Source organism: Oryctolagus cuniculus, chromosome 3 (assembly GCF_964237555.1).
Source record: "Oryctolagus cuniculus chromosome 3, mOryCun1.1, whole genome shotgun sequence".
NCBI classification, from domain to species: domain Eukaryota; kingdom Metazoa; phylum Chordata; class Mammalia; order Lagomorpha; family Leporidae; genus Oryctolagus; species Oryctolagus cuniculus.
In genome coordinates, this window is record NC_091434.1 from 71,420,241 (window position 1) to 71,438,309 (window position 18,069).

At 41.4% G+C, this 18,069-nt stretch overlaps 1 protein-coding gene across 1 annotated transcript in view; it reads left to right on the forward strand.

Moving 5' to 3' along the window:
• Positions 1-13,809, forward strand: part of CFAP210 (cilia and flagella associated protein 210) — a 61,641-nt gene extending 47,832 nt beyond the window's left edge. The window contains exon 9 of the mRNA XM_008258719.4: positions 13,355-13,809. Within this exon, the coding sequence (XP_008256941.1) occupies positions 13,355-13,699 (345 nt within the window). The 3' untranslated portion in view covers positions 13,700-13,809. The remainder of the gene's footprint in view (positions 1-13,354) is intronic.
• The last annotated feature ends 4,260 nt before the right edge of the window (positions 13,810-18,069 follow it).

Below are 18,069 nucleotides of genomic sequence, written 5' to 3' on the forward strand. Positions count from 1 at the left end.
ACTGCCTGTCATGCTTTATACAGAACATCCACATGCATGTGCAGGCCATGATGCTCATATGCTTGCTTTTACTCCCCCCACCCCCAACGCCCGCCCCACTCTGTAAAACGAAAATGTCCCAGAGACTGTGTTGATTGGGATCTTGGAAGTTTTGGATTTGGGGCGAGTGGGGAGAGCAGAGATTTTGCAGTATGCATAGAGGATCTGGCTTCCTATCATTTGTGCTCAAATCTCCTTTTGGAAATGGTTGTGCCATTTTCCATTCCTTCCAGCGATGTCTACAAGCACGTGCTGCCGCACATCTTCACAGACACGCGGTCATCCTTTGGGGTTAACTATTGCTGTGTAGTGATAGCGCATGGCTTAGTTTAGCATTTTCTGAATGACCCAAGACAGTGAACATCTTTGCATGTCCTTGTTGGTCACTTGCACACTTGCTTTTGTGTAGCGTCTAGTCAAACTTGTTGCTGTGTATCGTTGAATTTTTCTGATTATCTTTATTATGGTAAAACATACCTAACAGAAAGTTTGCCATTTTTTTTTTTTTTTATGGCGTCAGTAATCTCCCTAGGCTCTAGTCATGAGTTGCCAAGGCTATGGAAGCCTTTTGAGTTCGCCAACTTCGATCTTATTTAGACAAGGTCGTACCTTCAGAGAATGGTATCTCCTTTAATGGCCTGTTCTTTCTACTGGGATCTCACTCGCAGAGATCTTTCATTTCATTTTTTGTTGTTGTTGTGTGGTTTTTGTTTGTTTGTTTGTTTGCGCAGTGTCTTGGCTTTCCATGCCTAAAATACTTTCATGGGCTCTTCAGCCAGATCCAAATGCCTTAAGGGCTGATTCTGAGGCCAGAGTGCTGTTTAGGACATCTGCCATTCTAGGAGTCTGCTGTATATCCCACTTCCCATGTTGGATCATTCTCTCCCTTTTTTATTCTTTTAGTTAGTATTAGCAGACACTAGTCTTGTTTATGTGATCCCTTTGACTCTTAGACCTATCAGTATGATCAATTGTGAACTGAAATTGACCACTTGGACTAGTGAGATGGCATTGGTACATGCCACCTTGATGGGATTGTATTGGAATCCCCTGGCACATTTCTAACTCCACCATTTGGGGCAAGTCCGATTGAGCATGTCCCAAATTGTACATCTCCGCCCTCTCTTACATTTAACAGGGATCACTTTTCAATTACATTTAAACACCTAAGAATAATTGTGTGTTAACCATCTTTATTTTAACCATCTTTAAGTGGACAGCTGGAAGGCATTAAGTTTGTTTTCATTGACCACCAGCGCTGTGTGTCCCTGGGACTTTTCCAGCATCCTATGCTACAACCTCATACTCATTCAACAGCGGCTCCCTGTTCCCTTTCCCTACAGCTGCAGGAACCACTGTCCTGTTTTCTGTCTCTAGGAATTCAATTATTCTAAGTATCTCATACAAGTAGTCTTTGGAAAGTTCATGGTGAGTGCACAAAAATAACCTTTTCATCCCACTTTTCCACAGTTTTTTGAAGTACCCCTGAGGGTACTTCATGAGTAAGTGGAATCATAGAATATTTGTGTTTTTGTGCCTGGTTTATTTTACTTGGCATGTCTTGAAGGTTTGTCCATGTGGTAGTATATATCAGTTTTATTTCTTTTAATATTCCATCGGATGTATACATCACATTTTGTTTACCCTTCATCTGTTGGCAGATCTTTGGGTCATTCCCACCTCTGACTGCTGTGATACCGCTTCTGTGAACATTAGTAAACCATAGCTGCTCGAGTCTCTACTCTCAGTTCTCTTGCTTAGATGGCCAGCCTGGAATTGATGGTCACATGGTAATTCTCTATGCAATCTTGGACTGTTTCCTACAGTAGTTACACCATTTTACATGCCTACCAGCAATGCACAAAGATTCCAATTTCTGTAAACAATACTTTCTCCCCTTGTTTTCTTTCATTCCTTCCTTTGTAAAAATAGCTATCATGATTGGTCTGAAGTGGTATCTCTTTGTGGTTTTCACTTACATGTGCTAATTGACTTTTTGCTATTTTCTTTTGAGTATATGTTTACTCCAATTCTTGCCCATTTTTAAATTTTTTAAAAGATTTATGTATTTATTTGAAAGAATTATACAGAGAGAGGAGAGGCAGAGGGAGAGAGGGAGAGAGGGAGAGAGAGAGGTCTTCCATCTGCTGGTTCACTCCCCAGTTGGCCACAACAGCTGGAGCTGCGCTGATCCGGAGCCAGGAGCTTCCTCTGGGTCTCCCACGCTGGTGCAGGGGCCCAAGCACTTGGGCCATCTTCTACTGCTTAATGCTATCTTCTAATGAACAAATGTTTTTAAATTTTTACTTGAGAGACAGAGGTGCAGACACACACACACAGAGGTGGGAGAGGGGAGGGGAGAGGATTCCAAGAGCATGCCCTTACTACCTGGTTCACTTCCCAAATACTAACAATGACCAGAAGTAGGCTAGACTGATCCCAGGGGCTGGGAACTCTATCCAGGTCTCCCATGTGGGTGGCAGGAACTCAATTGCTTGAGCCATCACTGCTACCTTCCAAGGTCCGCATTAGCAGGAAGCTGGATCCAGAGCTGGGAACCTAACACAGGATAAACACCTCCCCACTGCTTTTAGTGTAGATGAAGTCCAATTTATCAATTTCTAAATTTTGTTTTGTGCTTTTTGTGACCCTGCTGAAAAAACATTACCTAAACTAGGTCATAAATATTTTGTATAAGGAGCAGGCATTTGGCCTAGTAGTTAAGACAACACCAAGGGGCCAGTGCTGTGGCATAGAAGGTTAAGCTTCTGCCTGAGATGCTAGCATCCCATATGGGCACTGGTTTAAGTGCCAGCTGCTCTACTTCTGATCCAGCTCCCTGCTAATGCATTATGGGACAGCAGTGGAAGTGGTCCTCTGCACCCATGTGGGGGACCTGGAAGAAGCTTTGGGATCCTGGCTTTGGCCTGGCCTAGCCCTGGCCATTGTAGCCATTTGGGGAGTGAACCAGCAGGTGGAAGATCTCTCTCTTTCTCTCTCCCTGTCTCTCCTCCTCTCTCTGTAACTCTGCATTTCAAGTATATATATATGTATACATATATATGTAACTGTATTTCAAGTATGTATATATACATATCTATATATATATAATCTTAATAAAAGAAAAAAAAGAGACCATTGGGATGCCCACATCCTGTATTGAAGTGCCTGGATTGACCTGGCTCCACTTCCAATTCCAGGTTCCTGCTCATGCATACTCTGGAAGGAGCAGGAGATGGCATAGTAGTTGTTTTTTGTTTTGTTTTGTTTTGTTTTGTTTTGTTTTGTTTTGTTTTTGACAGGCAGAGTGGACAGTGAGAGAGAGAGACAGAGAGAAAGGTCTTCCTTTGCCGTTGGTTCACCCTCCAATGGCCACCGTGGCCGGCGCGCTACAGCTGGCGCACCGCGCTGATCGGATGGCAGAAGCCAGGTACTTCTGGTCTCCCATGCGGGTGCAGGGCCCAAGCACTTGGGCCATCCTCCACTGCACTCCCAGGCCACAGCAGAGAGCTGGCCTGGAAGAGGGGCTACCGGGACAGAATCTGGCGCCCCGACCGGGACTAGAACCCGGTGTGCTGGCGCTGCAGGCAGAGGATTAGCCTAGTGAGCCGCGGTGCTGGCGGCATAGTAGTTTTAGAGTCAATTTTTACCACAAAAAAAGTCTGACCAGTCCTTCTAAGGATTACAATAAATATGTAAATAGTGCAACTTAGGAAGAATTGGAGAAAACATTTTGGGGTCTATTGTAATAATATTCAGTCTTCAAATTCGTGAACATTATATATTATTGGGTATTCTTTAATTTCCCTCTTAATGGTTTGTAGTTTGGGATTTCTAGGCCCTTAATGTTTTTATTACATTTATTCTTATTTTTAAAATGTCCTTGTGAGTGAAATTATTTTTTTATTTCTGTATTTGTACCATTCATAATATATAGAGGTATAGTTTATTTTTGTATTTTGACATATCATACAGCCTTGCTAAATTCAGTTACAAGTTTTCTTAGCCTTTTCAGTAGTTATTTATAAATTTATTTTTTAAGTATTTTTTTTTAAGGGGCTAGTGTTGTGGCTGGATGGGTGAAGCTGCCACCTGCAACGCTAGCATCCCATATGGGTGCAGTTCAAGTCCCGGCTGCTCCACTTCCGATCCAGCTCCCTGATGCTTGCCTGGGAAAGCAGCAGAAGATGGCCCAAGTGTTTGAGTCCACATGGGAGACCAGGATGAAGCTCCTGGCTTCTGCCTGGCCTAGCCCTGGCCGTTTTGGCCATCGGGGAGTGAACCAGCAGATGAAGATCTATGTCTCTGTGTCTCTCTCTCTGTGTGTCTCTCCCTCTCTCTGTAACTCTGCCTTATGAATGAATAAAAAAAATTCATTTGTTGGTTCATTCCCCAAATGCCTGCAACAGCCAGGGCTGGGACAGGCTGAAGCCAGGAGCCCAGAACTATTCTAATGTCCTATGTCAGTGGCAGGGACCCAATTACATTGAGCCATCACCTGCTGGCTTCCAGGGTGTGCATTAGCAGAAAGCTAGATCAGAAGTGAAGTAGCCGTGACTCAAACCAGGCACTCTGAAGTGGGATGAGGACAATATGAGATGTGGGTGTCCCAGGCAACAGCTTAACTGCTGTGCCCTATGTCTGCGCCATCAGTCTTTTGTCATTACGGCATACTTTTTGTAGGTTTTTATGTAGATGTCCTTTGTCGGCTTGATGAAGTGCCCCTCTATTCCCAGATTTACTGAAAGTTATTTTAAAGATCACAGATGGGTTTTGAATTTTGTCAAATACTTTTTCTGCATATATTGATAATTTATGCTTTTTCTGTTATCTACTAATATAATATGTTTATTAATTTTTAGATGTTAAAACATCTTTGTATGAGGCTACTTAAAACATTCATGGAAAAATAGAATTAAACATGTTTATTTTGTTCCAACAATATTAGAAATCCATGTATAGTTTTTTCATAATATGCTCTTTCACAAATGGTTTGAAGACCCCTCAAATGTGTGGATTTTCATGTTTTCACTACTAAAAATAACCATCTTTTAATTCTATTTTCCATGAACTGTTTGCAGTACCCTTATATTTCTGGGATTAAACCCATTTAGTCATGGTGAATTTAAAAGCACATACATATATATACAAACATATAACATACAACATATATACATGTATATAACTGGATTCAGTTGCTAATATTAAGGATTGTTACATCTATATTCATGAGGAAAATTAGTCTGTATTTTCTTATGATGTCTTTGTCTAGATTAAGTAAAACTGACCTTATTCAATAAATTGGGAAGTATTGCTACCTTCTGTTTTTTTTTTTTTTTTTTTTGGGGGGGGGGGAGACTTCATATAGGATTTTTTTTAAACAATTAAAACTTTTTAGGCCAGCGCCGTGGCTCAACAGGCTAATCCTCCGCCTAGCGGCACCAGCACACTGGGTTCTAGTCCCGGTCGGGGCGCCAGATTCTGTCCCAGTTGCTCCTCTTCCAGGCCAGCTCTCTGCTATGGCCCGGGAGTGCAGTGGAGGATGGCCCAAGTGCTTGGGCCCTGCACCCCATGGGAGACCAGGAGAAGCACCTGGCTCCTGCCATCGGATCAGCGCGGTGCGCCGGCCGCAGCACGCCAGCCGTGGTGGCCATTGGAGGGTGAACCAACGGCAAAGGAAGACCTTTCTCTCTGTCTCTCTCTCACACTGTCCACTCTGTCAACAAAAAAAAAAAAAAAAAAAAACACAACTTTTTACTTTATATTTTATTTATTTGAAAGGTAGAGTTACAGAAAGAAATAGGGAGAGACAGAGAGATCTTCCATCCCTGGTTCACTCCCCAAAGCTGCAACAGCCGGAGCTGGACCAGGCAGAAACCAGGAGCCAGGAGCTTCATCTGGGTCTCTCATGTGGGTGCAGAGGCATAAGGACTTGGGCCATCCTCTACCGCTTTCCCAGGTGCATTATCAGGGAGCTGGATCAGAAATGGAGCAGCTGTGGCTCAAAACAGCTCGAATATGGGATAATGGCATGGTAGGCAATAGCTTAACTAGCTACTGACAATGCCGCCTTCCCCCAACCCAGTATCAGTTCTGTTTTTTTTTTTTTTTTTTTTAAGATTGATTGATTTATTTGAAAGTCAGAATTAGAGAAGGAAAGAGATCTTCCATCTGCTGGTTCACTCCCCCAAATAGCTGCAATGGCCAAGGCTGTGCCAAGCCAAAGCCAGGAGCCTGGAGCGTCATCCAGGTCTCCCATTTGGGTGCAAGGGCCCAAGCACTTGGATCATCCTCCAGTGCTTTCCCTGGCACATCCGAAGGGGGCTGAATAGGAGGTGGAGCAGCTGGGATGCAAACTGATACCCATTTTGGATGCCGGCATTGTCGGCCCCCATATCAGTTTTCAGATGCTTGATAGAATTCACCAGTTATGTCATCTGGGCCTGTTGGAAAAGTTGTTAGACGACTAATTAAATTTCTTTCCTTTATATATAGCTATTCAAATTTTTTATTTCTTCTTGATTCCATTATCATAATTTGTGTCTTTCAAGGAATTTGATGATTTTACCCAAGTTGTTGGTGTTGTCCCTTTATTATCTACTTGAAGTCTGTGGATTCTGCATTGATTTTTTTTTTCTTCCTAACATTAGTTAAGTTGTGCTTGCTTTATTTTGTCATTTTAGCCAAGGGTTTATTAACTTTTTCAAAGAACCAGGTTTTAGTTTCAGTGAGTTTTCTCAACTGTGTGCACATTCATATTTTATTGTTTTCCATTCTGATTATTAGATTTTTCCTTCTACTTTTTCCTCTGTTTCTAAATTAAAAAAAAAAAAAGGCTTGGTTTTATCTTATCTGAAATGCAGAGTGACAGGGAGGGACAGAGAGAAAAGTGATCTTCCATTCACTGGTTCACTCCCCAGATGGCCATAATGACCAGGCAGGGCCAAGCTGAAGTTAGGAGTCTGGACTCCATTTGGGTCTCGCACATGGCTGGCGGGGGCCAGACACGTGGTCCATCTTCCACTGTTTTACCAGGTACTGTAGCAGCCAGGACTCAAATCTGGATTGCCTTATGGGATGCTGGGATTGCAGGTGGTGGTTTAACCTGTGCAAAGACGCCAGTCCCCTTTTTCTAAATTCTTGAGGTAGAAGCTTTAGTAATTAATTTTAGACCTTATTTTCTATTATAAAAATTGGAGATTATATACTTTTTTTAAAAAAAATATTTTATTTATTTGAGATGTAGAGTTACAGAGAGAGGGCGAGACAGAGACAAAGGTCTTACATCTGCTAGTTCACTCTCCAAATGGCTGAAATGGCTGGAGCTGCACCGATCTGAAGCCAAGGGAGCCAGAAGTTTCCTCCCGGTCTCCCATGGGGGTGCAGGGGCCCAAGCACTTGGGCCATCCTCCACTGTTTTCCCAGGCTGTAGCAGAGAGCTGGATCAGGAGAGGAGCAGCCAGGACTGGAACCGGCACCCATATGGGATGCTGGCGCCACAGGCAGAGGCTTAACCTACTCTGCCACAGTGCCGGGGCCCCATCCTCTCATCCTTTCTTTCTAACCTTTCACATTTTGGTATGTTTTTATCTTCACTCATTAGAGTATACCTGTCGTTATTCATTAGAATAAAGCCCTAGGGGCTGGCATTGTGGCATAGAAGGTTAAGCCTTCACCTGCAATGCTGGCATCCCATATGGTAGCCAATTTAAGTCCCTGCTGCTCCATCTTCTTCTTCTTCTTTTTTTTTTTTTTAAGATTTATTTTAATATTTGAAAGGTGGAGACAGAGAGGTCTTCCTTCTGCCGGTTCACTTCCTAGATGGCTGCAACAGCCAGGGCTGGGTCAGGTCGAAGCCAGGAGCCAGAAGCTTCATTCAGGTCTCACATATGGGTGCAGGGCCCAAGCACTTGGGCCAACTCCACTGCTTTTTTTTTTTTTTCTTAAACCAGCTGCTTCACTTCTAATTTAGCTCCTTGATGATGTGCCTGAGAAAGCAGATATAGTCTGTTTTTTCTTCTGACATATTCTTTGACAAGTGGGCTAATTGGAAATATATTGCTTAATTTCTGCAGATTTGGGGATTTCCAAGATTTTTCCCTGTGATTTATTTCTAATTTTATGAAGTTAGAGAATGATCTCTGTTTGACTTCAGTCATTTTAAATTTATTAAGATTCGGCCGGCGCCGCGCCTCAATAGGCTAATCCTCCGCCTTGCAGCGCTGGCACACTGGGTTCTGGTCCCAGTCGGGGCGCTGGATTCTGTCCTGGTAGCCCCTCTTCCAGGCCAGCTCTCTGCTGTGGCCAGGGAGTGCAGTGGAGGATGGCCCAAGTCCTTGGGCCCTGCACCGCATGGGAGACCAGGAGAAGCACCTGGCTCCTGCCTTCGGATCAGCGCGGTGCGCCTGCTGCAGCGGCCATTGGAGGGTGAACCAACGGTAAAGGAAGACCTTTCTCTCTGTCTCTCTCTCTCACTGTCCACTCTGCCTGTCAAAAAATAAAAAATAAATAAATAAAAATAAATTTATTAAGATTCCTTTTGTTTTGAAATAAATGGTCTATTCTGGTTAATGTTACATGTATCCTTGGAAAGATTGTATATTGTTTAATTCTATAAATGCCAATGAGATCAGATTGGTTTATGGTGTTATTTTCATCATCTGTATTCTTACTGATAAACTTCCTACTATGCTTGTGGAATTACTCTTTCATTTTTATCATTTTTTGCTTAACATATTTTAGAACCATGTTAGGTGCATATATATACACTATGTGTATATATATATATTTACAATTATATATGTTCCTGCAACATTCTTTGTATCATTATGAAATATCCCTATTTATAGTAATATTCCTTGTTTTTCAGTTTTTAGGGGAAGAGGGAGATATGGCCAATAAATGGGATTTTATTGGGAATGTAGTTTTTTACTGTACTAGAATGTACATAACAAAATTTATAAAATTAACTACTTTAATAAATTTAGCTCTGTACTTCTGTGGCATTAGGCAATTTGTATTGTTGTATAACTCTTTTTCCTTGTTTTGAAGTCTAATATCACCACTACAACTCTTGCTACCAGTTTCCATGTAGTTATTTTTCCTTCCTTTGACTTTCAATCCATTTGTGTTTTCTGAATTTAAAGCGTTTTTCTGGTACACAGTATATAGATTTTGCTTTTATCTATTCTATTTAAATATAGTTCTTTCATCTAGTGATTTATTTTCTATTTGTCTCAACTATTTTGGTTTAGTCTCCTCTTGTTCTTGTGTTTTTTTTTTTTTTCTTTTAGCTAAATAGTGCTTTTGGCATGTCATGTACTATGCTGACTTTTTAGTTACACAGTCCAGTGCACGTGTGTGTGTGTGTGTGTGATGGTTCGAAATCAAGCTTTCTCAACAATAGCACTATTGACACTTTCGAACAGCATGCTTTTTTTGTTTTTATTTTTTTAAAGATTGATTTATTTATTTGAAAGGCTGAGTTTATAGAGGTGGAGATGGAGAGAATCTTCCATCTGCTGGTTCACTCACCAAATGGCCGCAGAGGCTGGAGCTGTGTGGGTCTCGTCCAAAGCGAGGAGCTTTCCTTGGGTCTCCCATGCAAGGGGTCTTAGGCTCTCCTCTGCTGCTTTCTCGGGCACATCAGCAGGAAGCTGGATTGGATGTGAAGCAGCTGGGACTTGAATCCATGCTCACATGGGATGCCAGCGTTTCAGGCTGCAGCTTTGCCTGCTATGCCACAATGCTGACCCCAACAATGTTTGTTTTTAAAAATTATTTGAAAAAGAGAGAGATCTTAAAATGTTTATTTAAAAGGGAGAGAAACCAAGAGTGAGACAGGGAGAAATCTTTATTTTGCTGATTCACTTTCCAGATGGCTGCAATAGCTGGGGCTGGGCCAGGCTGAAACCAGGAGCCTGGAACTCAATCTGGGTCTCCCACATGGGTACCAGAGACTCAGCTGTTTGAGCCATCATCTGCTGCCTCCCAGAATGTTCTTCAGCAGGAAGCTTGAGCAGAAGCAGAGCCTGGACACGAACGGCAGCACTCTAACAGGAGATGCAGGCTTCCCAAGCAGCATCTTAACTGCTGCGCCATACGCCCTCTTTCCTATGAGTTACCAAATGTTTAGCAGCATCTCTGGCTTCTACTCTAGATGCCTTTAGGTTGTAAGAGCCAAAGTCTCCACTGATTACCAAATATCCCTTAGGAAGAAGTTTCCTGTTTGAGGATCACTGCTGTAGGTATTCGAGCACGCATGCTTTGCCAATCATATTCTACCTGCATTAAGTACAGATTTCTTGGAACTAAAGAGAGCTTTTATACCATGTGTCCCCATCCTCACCCTTGATTTAATACACACACACTCACAGCTATATATTTTGTCTTAAATAGTGCTACCATTTGTAGAAATTACGAGCAAGAAGGAGATATGTATAAAATACTTTTTTATCCACATATTTACTGTTTTCCAGTGTTCATCACTCTTTTCCTATGCATCCACGTTACCATCTTGTGTCAGTTATGTTCAGCTTGAGACTTCCTTTAGCATGTCTTATGCCACAAGTGTGTAGCAATAAAATTTTCCAAGCAATAGCTTTGTATTTCATTAAATATAAAATTATGGGACATCACATTTTTCAGCCCTTTGGCTGTGTTATATTCCAATGTCTTCTGGCTCTCTTATGGGAAGTCAAATGTTAGTCATTTTATTGGATCCCCAAACATGATTTGTCAGTTTTCTCTTCCTGGTCTCAATATTTTCTCAGATCACATGTAATGTGATCAGCTGTAATGTCTTTACCCTCTCCATATATTTTTCCTGCTTCTTTCTTTTCTTCAGGGACCTAATTTACAGAGACATTTGATACTATACCATATCTTTGAGCTCTGTTCATTTCTCACCAATCTTTCTCTTGGTTCTTCAGATGCTATACAATTTCTATTGTAAATTTACCTTTAAATTCACTGATTCTGATATTGAACTGAGTTTTTCATTTATTATTGAACTTTTCAATTTTTACACTTTCATTTGGTTTGCTTTTAGTTTGTATTTGTTTAGATTTTCCATTTGTTCACTTATTCTGAGCATATTTTTCTTTAATTGGATATATCCATAATAGTTGCTTCAAAATCTGAGTACTAAAATCAATCCTGTTTCCACTCGAGTTTCTGTTGAATATTCTCCCCCATTCCAACCCTGTATGAGAAGTACGTTACACTTTCCTGTTTCTCTATGTTCTAGTAATTTCTAGTTCAAAACTTTTGATATTCTAAAAAGAGTAAGTTGTAGAAATTCCAAATTGTTTTTGTTCTGAGAGCATTGCTTTTTTAAATTGCTTTCCATTTACTCAAATTATGAAACATGTTTTCACCACAATATAAAGCCTGATTCCAGATAACATTTTATCCACGTGTATGCATCTCTAAAAAGAGACCCTTTAGAAATCAACAAAACTACAATTGCATGACATTGAAAACAACCAGCAGGGTCTGCATTTCTCCCAAATTGTCTTGTAAGTTTCAATCAGGAATGAGATCTATATATCCCATGTCTTTGTACATATGTGTATGTGTGGGTATATGTATATATATCCATTCTGATTTATTTGCCTGCAACCTATAAGGAACTTTTCATGACCAACTATTTGATTCCCCTGAGGTACTATCTTGAAACTCAGGATACTTGACTCATTTTCCAAAATTCAGAATAATTAATTAGCTCTTTGCTATCTTCCAAAGGCACTTGTTACTTTACCTTCATATTTAGCCTTTTTCAGGATTAAAAATTTTTCAGAATTTTAAAATAAAAATTTGTATTTGTTTCAAGCAAATCAAATTTGAGGTGCCAATTGTATGATCCAGCATAGTTCTTTACTTCCATTTTCACTCTTCAAATCCTTTTTCCTGTTCCATCAGTACCTTTTTATAAATTGTGTTTAACATATCCTTATTGCCCCTAAGAACCCCAAATTGAGCATTTTACCTTTGATGAATTTTAGCCCTGACTTCTGTTCCAATTTTATTGGAAACCATTTTTCTCTTTCATGTTGTTGATTTGAGGCAAGACAGGGAGGAGCATCCATTCACTGGTTCACTCTTCAAATGCCTACCGTGGTGGGGACTGGACCAAGCTGAAGCCAGGAGCAGGGCTGAAGCTGGGAGCCAGGAACTCAGTCCTGGTCTCCCACATGGGTGGAGGAACTCAAACTACGTGAGCGGTTACTTCTTGACTCTGGAGGTCTGCATTTGGAAGCTGGAATTGGCAGCAGAACCAGGATTTGAACTCAAACAGTCCAATATGGGATGTGAGCGTCCCAACCAGTGTCTTTACCACACCAAGACCCTGTCCCTGAATGACATTTTCTTTTTCTTCAAACTGCTAGCATTCTGTCATTAATTCAACAAATAGCACCTCAGTCTTAAATCTGAATTGTAGCACTCAGTAATAGGAAATGATATTCATATGGTTGTTCTAGTCCCTCAAATTTCAGTTTATGAAGATATCGGGTTTGGGCTACTGTTCTCTGCTTCCCTAAGTTTTTGAATTTGAAAAAACACTGTCATGACTATATGTTCATAAATACAAAGTTACTTTTTTTTTTGATGAACTCAGCACTTGAAAAACAGACAAGACAAAATGAAGAGTTAGCTAGAATATCACAGAAAATTCACTAAAATCATCTAATGAAAAAGAATATGAACCAGTACAACAAAATATTTTTTTACCAAATATTGTAGATCAGCTTTTGGCAAATAGTGGAATAACTCATTCTCCCTAGCTCCTGGTTAACTTATGCTGATAGATGTCACTCATTGTTCTGACTTCAAATTCTTGGAAACCAGAATGTATAATTTAATTCACTTCAGATATTTCCTATTGATTCAATCTTTTATGTCTAGAAAACACTGTTTCTTAGGCTGACCCACGAAACTAGAATTGATTGAATTCCTTCAGAATAGTGGACAGGTTGGGGACAATGATTGTTATAACTCCTAAATTGCCAAAGTTCATAGCCTAAAGTTTCTAAACTCAATTAACTGATTTTTTAAAATCTAAATTTCACATTTTTAACCTTTCTCTGTATTATTTGTTTGAACATCTATAACATAAGCCTATTAAGATAAGCTTTACTGAGCCACTACTTTAAGCATGAAGAAGCATGAGTTTTGTTAATAAGTTATGGTGTGTAGTTGTCAAAACTTGTAAAATGTGAGTTTAGAAATTTATACCTCTTGAAATGATACATATATTTAGAAATTTGATGTTTTTAATGAAAATAAAATTTTACTTTCTCTCTTTCCCAATTAGGCCAAAAATAAATTAAAGGCAAAGCAAGCAAAACAAGCAGAATTAGATTATTGCAGACTTACTGAAGCTCTTGCTGCCGGAAAGGAGAAAGAATTTCAGGATTATGCCAGAGAAGTAATTGAGTTTGAGTCTGAGTCAGCAAATAAATATATATATCCTCTGGTAAAAGCTGCACGGGAAGGACCTGGAGGTGGCCACGGACCAGTGCTTGTGCACAGAGGTGGACTAAGACCCAGCTATCAGGCCCATGATACTACTGGAGTCCAGCTCCCTTTTTATAACTCTCAGGGATCAAAGTATAATAATTTTCAAAAGTCAAAGGGAAGGCTAGGTTTTACATGGTAGAAAAAATTATTTTAAGATCAAAAGGACCATGTTTATAGTTAATGAGCTACACAAATGTAAATGGATTATATACTTATAATTTCTGTTAATAAAGCTACTCTTTATCCCAATTGTTTTGACTAGACTTCTCATATATGTCCACTGGATATTTATAAAGCACAAGATTAATTGTTCCAAATTCCCTTTTATACTTATTAGGGTAAAATAATTTTTAAAATGTACATTTAGTGGCACTCAGCACATTCACAATATTCTGCAATGACAGTTATCTAGGCCCAGAACTTTTTAGTTGCTCCCAATGGAAACTCTGTACCTATTAAGCAAGCATCCTCAATCCTTGATCCTCACAGCCCCTGGCACTCACTAAAATGCTTGCTTTCTGCATTTGTCTACTCTGGGTATTTCATAAAGGGAATCACAACATGGCCTTTTGATTTTCTGCACTTAGCCATTTTCAATGCTCATATATGTTGTATCACATAGCAGAACTTGATTCCCTTTTATGCCTGAATATTACACCAGGTATATTATTTTTTCAACAAATTCATATGCCTTTGCTTTGTCCTTCAGTATTACTATCAAATAACACTATCAATATTAACATCACAACTAATGCAGATCAAGACTTTTAAAATTTAAGACAGAGGGAGACAGATCTTCCACCTGCTGGCTCACTTCCTAGATGGCTGTAATGGCCAAGGCAGGGAGGCCAAAGCCTGGAGCTTCATCCATGTCTTTCACATGGGTGGCAGGGGACCAAGCACTTCGGCTATCTTCTGCTGCTTTTCCCAGGTGCATTTACAGAGAGCTGGATCAGAAGTGGAGCAGCCAGGACTTGAAATGGTGTTCACATGGGATGCCAGCATTACAGGCAGCAGCTTTACCCACTATACCATAGTGCTGGCCCCGGATTAAGACGTCTTTCCAGTTTACTATGTAGAGTGTACCTCACTAGACAGGTCATTTTCTGAAGTCACTTAAAATTATTCTACATGTACTTTTGTCATAGATTGATGTAGCGGTTCAGATAGTTTTTATTAATAGTATTCTCTGGTTCTTTAAAATTTTTTTATTGTAAGTGCAGCATTGTGGTGTAGCAGATTGATCCACTGCTTGTGATCCCAGTATCCCACACTGGACTATGACCTGGAGTCACAACTGCTCTACTTCCAATCAGGCTACCTGCTAATGCACCTGGGAGGGGGCATGGAAACCAGCCCAAGTACCTGGCCCCATGCTACCCGACTTTGGCCTGGCCCAACCCTGGCTGTCGTGGCTGTTTGGGGATTGAACCAGTGAACAGATCTGTCACTTTCACATAAACAGTTTATTGTAAAAAATTAAGTTTACCGGCCGGCGCCGCTGCTCACTAGGCTAATCCTCCACCTAGCGGCGCCGGCACACCGGGTTCTAGTCCCGGTCGGGGCGCCGGATTCTGTCCCGGTTGCCCCTCTTCCAGGCCAGCCCTCTGCTGTGGCCAGGGAGTGCAGTGCAGGATGGCCCAGGTGCTTGGGCCCTGCACCCCATGGGAGACCAGGAAAAGCACCTGGCTCCTGGCTCCTGCCATCGGATCAGCGCGGTGCGCCGGCCGCAGCGCGCCGGCCGCGGCGGCCATTGGAGGGTGAACCAACGGCAAAGGAAGACCTTTCTCTCTGTCTCTCTCTCTCACTGTCCACTCTGCCTGTCAAAAAAAAAAAAAAAATTAAGTTTACCATTGGAATCATTTTTTTTTTTTTTTGACAGAGTGGACAGTGAGACAGACAGAGAGAAAGGTCTTCCTTTTGCCGTTGGTTCACCCTCTAATGGCCACTGTGGCTGGCGCGCTGCAGCTGGCGCACCTCGCTGATCCGATGGCAGGAGCCAGGTACTTCTCCTGGTCTCCCATGGGGTGCAGGGCCCAAGCACTTGGGCCATCCTCCACTGCACTCCCGGGCCATTGCAGAGAGCTGGCCTGGAAGAGGGGCAACTGGAACAGAATCCGGTGCCCTGACCGGGACTAGAACCAGGTGTGCCGGCGCCGCAAGACAGATTAGCCTAGTGAGCCATGGCGCTGGCTGGAATCATTCCTAAACACACTTCAGTAGTACACACTTACATCACTCTGCCATGTCACACTGCACAACCGGATCCATTATTTCCCATTTCCATCTTCCCTCAACTCCTACTAAGCACCATTTTATTGTTTCTGTAATTTTGACCATTCTAATCATTTTTTACCTAAGAGGAATCATACAGTACACATCTTTTTGCTACTTCACTTGGCATACTTTCCACAGGACCCATTCATGTTGCAGCAAGCAGTTTCCTTTTTTAGGCCAAATAATATTCTATTACATGGAAGAACCAATTTTATTCTTTCCCTGATAAACACTGAGCTGCTCTACCTTGTGGCTACTCTGAATAATACTGCTGTGAACGTTTTTGTGCAATTAACCCTTGAGAGCCTCTCATCTTTTGGATATTTACCCAGAATTGGGATTGCCTAATCATACAATGCTGTCTTAAAAACTTTTGGATTGGGGCCGACGCTGTGGCACACAGTGGGTTAATGCCCTGGCCTGAAGCACTGACATCCCATAAGGGTGTCTGGTTAGAGACCCAGCTGCTCTTCTTCAGATCCAGCTCTCTGCTACGGCCTGGGAAAGCAGAAGATGGCCAAAGTCCTTGGGCCCCTGCACCCACGTGGGAAGACCTGGAAGAAGCACCTGGATCCTGCCTTCAGATCGGCACAGCTTCGGCTGTTGCGGTCAATTGGGGAGTGAACCAGCGGATGGAAGACCTCTCTCTCTGCCTCTCCTTCTCTGTGTAACTTTCACTTTCAAATGAATAAATAAATCTTAAAAAAAAAAAAAAAAACTTTTGGACTATCATGCCATTTTCTGTAGTAGCTTCACCATTTACATTCTGTGCACATTTTCACCTTAAAAAAATTAACCATCTCAAGTAGCTATGAAGTGGTATCTCACTGTGGCTTTGGTTTCCGTTTCCCTAATGAATGGTCAAAGACCTTTTTAAAAATGCTGGTTATCTTAAAAGAAATCAATTCCAAATCCTTTGTTCATCTTTCCATCAGTCATTTAGTGTTGTAGTTCTTTATGTAAGGATTTGGAAGTATTTTCTCTCTCTTTAGGTTGCTTTTTCATTGTTGTCACTTGCTATTTTTTCATAAGCAAAATATGTCATACTCAAAAGAACCTTGAGGTTTTACCTTTATACTCAGTATGTTCTAGAGATCACAGAGTAACAGTACAGATCTTTACTGTTTTTCCAACTGCCACAGTAGTGTTGTATGGGTGTACCAGTTTATTCAACCACTGGCATACAAGTATTTCTACAATCAACAGCTTTGTGCATGTTGTTTTACATTTTGTCAATGTACCTGATACACAAGAATAAGTCAAAGTATTAATTTTACAATGTATCATTCCCTCAGAGGCCAAGATTTTTTCAAAGTATTAATTTTACAATGTATCATTCCCTCAGAGGCCAAGATTTTTTTTTTTTTTTTTTTTTTTTTGACAGGCAGAGTGGACAGTGAGAGATAGAGAAACAGAGAGAAAGGTCTTCCTTTTGCCGTTGGTTCACCCTCCAATGGCCGGCGCAGCCGGCGCATTGCGCTGATCCGAAGCCAGAAGCCAGGTGCTTTTCCTGGTCTCCCATGTGGGTGCAGGGCCCAAGGACTTGGGCCATCCTCCACTGCACTCCCTGGCCACAGCAGAGAGTTGGCCTGGAAGAGGGGCAACCAGGACTAGAACCCGGTGTGCCGGCGCCACAAGGCGGAGGATTAGCCTATTGAGCCACGGCGCCGGCCCAGAGGCCAAGTTTTATAGTCAAGATTCTTACTATGATTCTTTGGGAGTCTGATAAAACCTCTCTCTAATAGCAATATGAAACACACACACTTCTGCATCTAATTGCAGGATATCCACAATACTCTGAAAAACAGCACAGCACTCTCACCCAAAACTAGATGACTGTGGTGAAGTCTATCTGGGATGAGGATGGTGAATCTGAGTAGCTGTTATTCTGAGTCATCATTGTGAGCACTTTGGAATCTAAATTTAAAACTCTGGGGGAGCGTGTCAAGCTACCACTTGGACATCCAAGTCCTATACTGGCTGCCTCTGTTTTCCATCCAGCTTCTTGCTAATGTGCCTAGGAGGCTCGCTCTCTGATACATTTCCTGGCTCCTGGCTTCAGCCTGGTCAGCTCTAGTTAATGGGGGCATCTGAGGAGTAAGCCAGTGGGTTGAAGATCTCTGTCACTATGCCTGATTTTTTAAATAAGCAGAAATTTAATAAACCATGCTTTAGATTTTTAAACCAATTAAAAAACCTATACATACCAACTCCTGAATTGTGTGCAAAAGT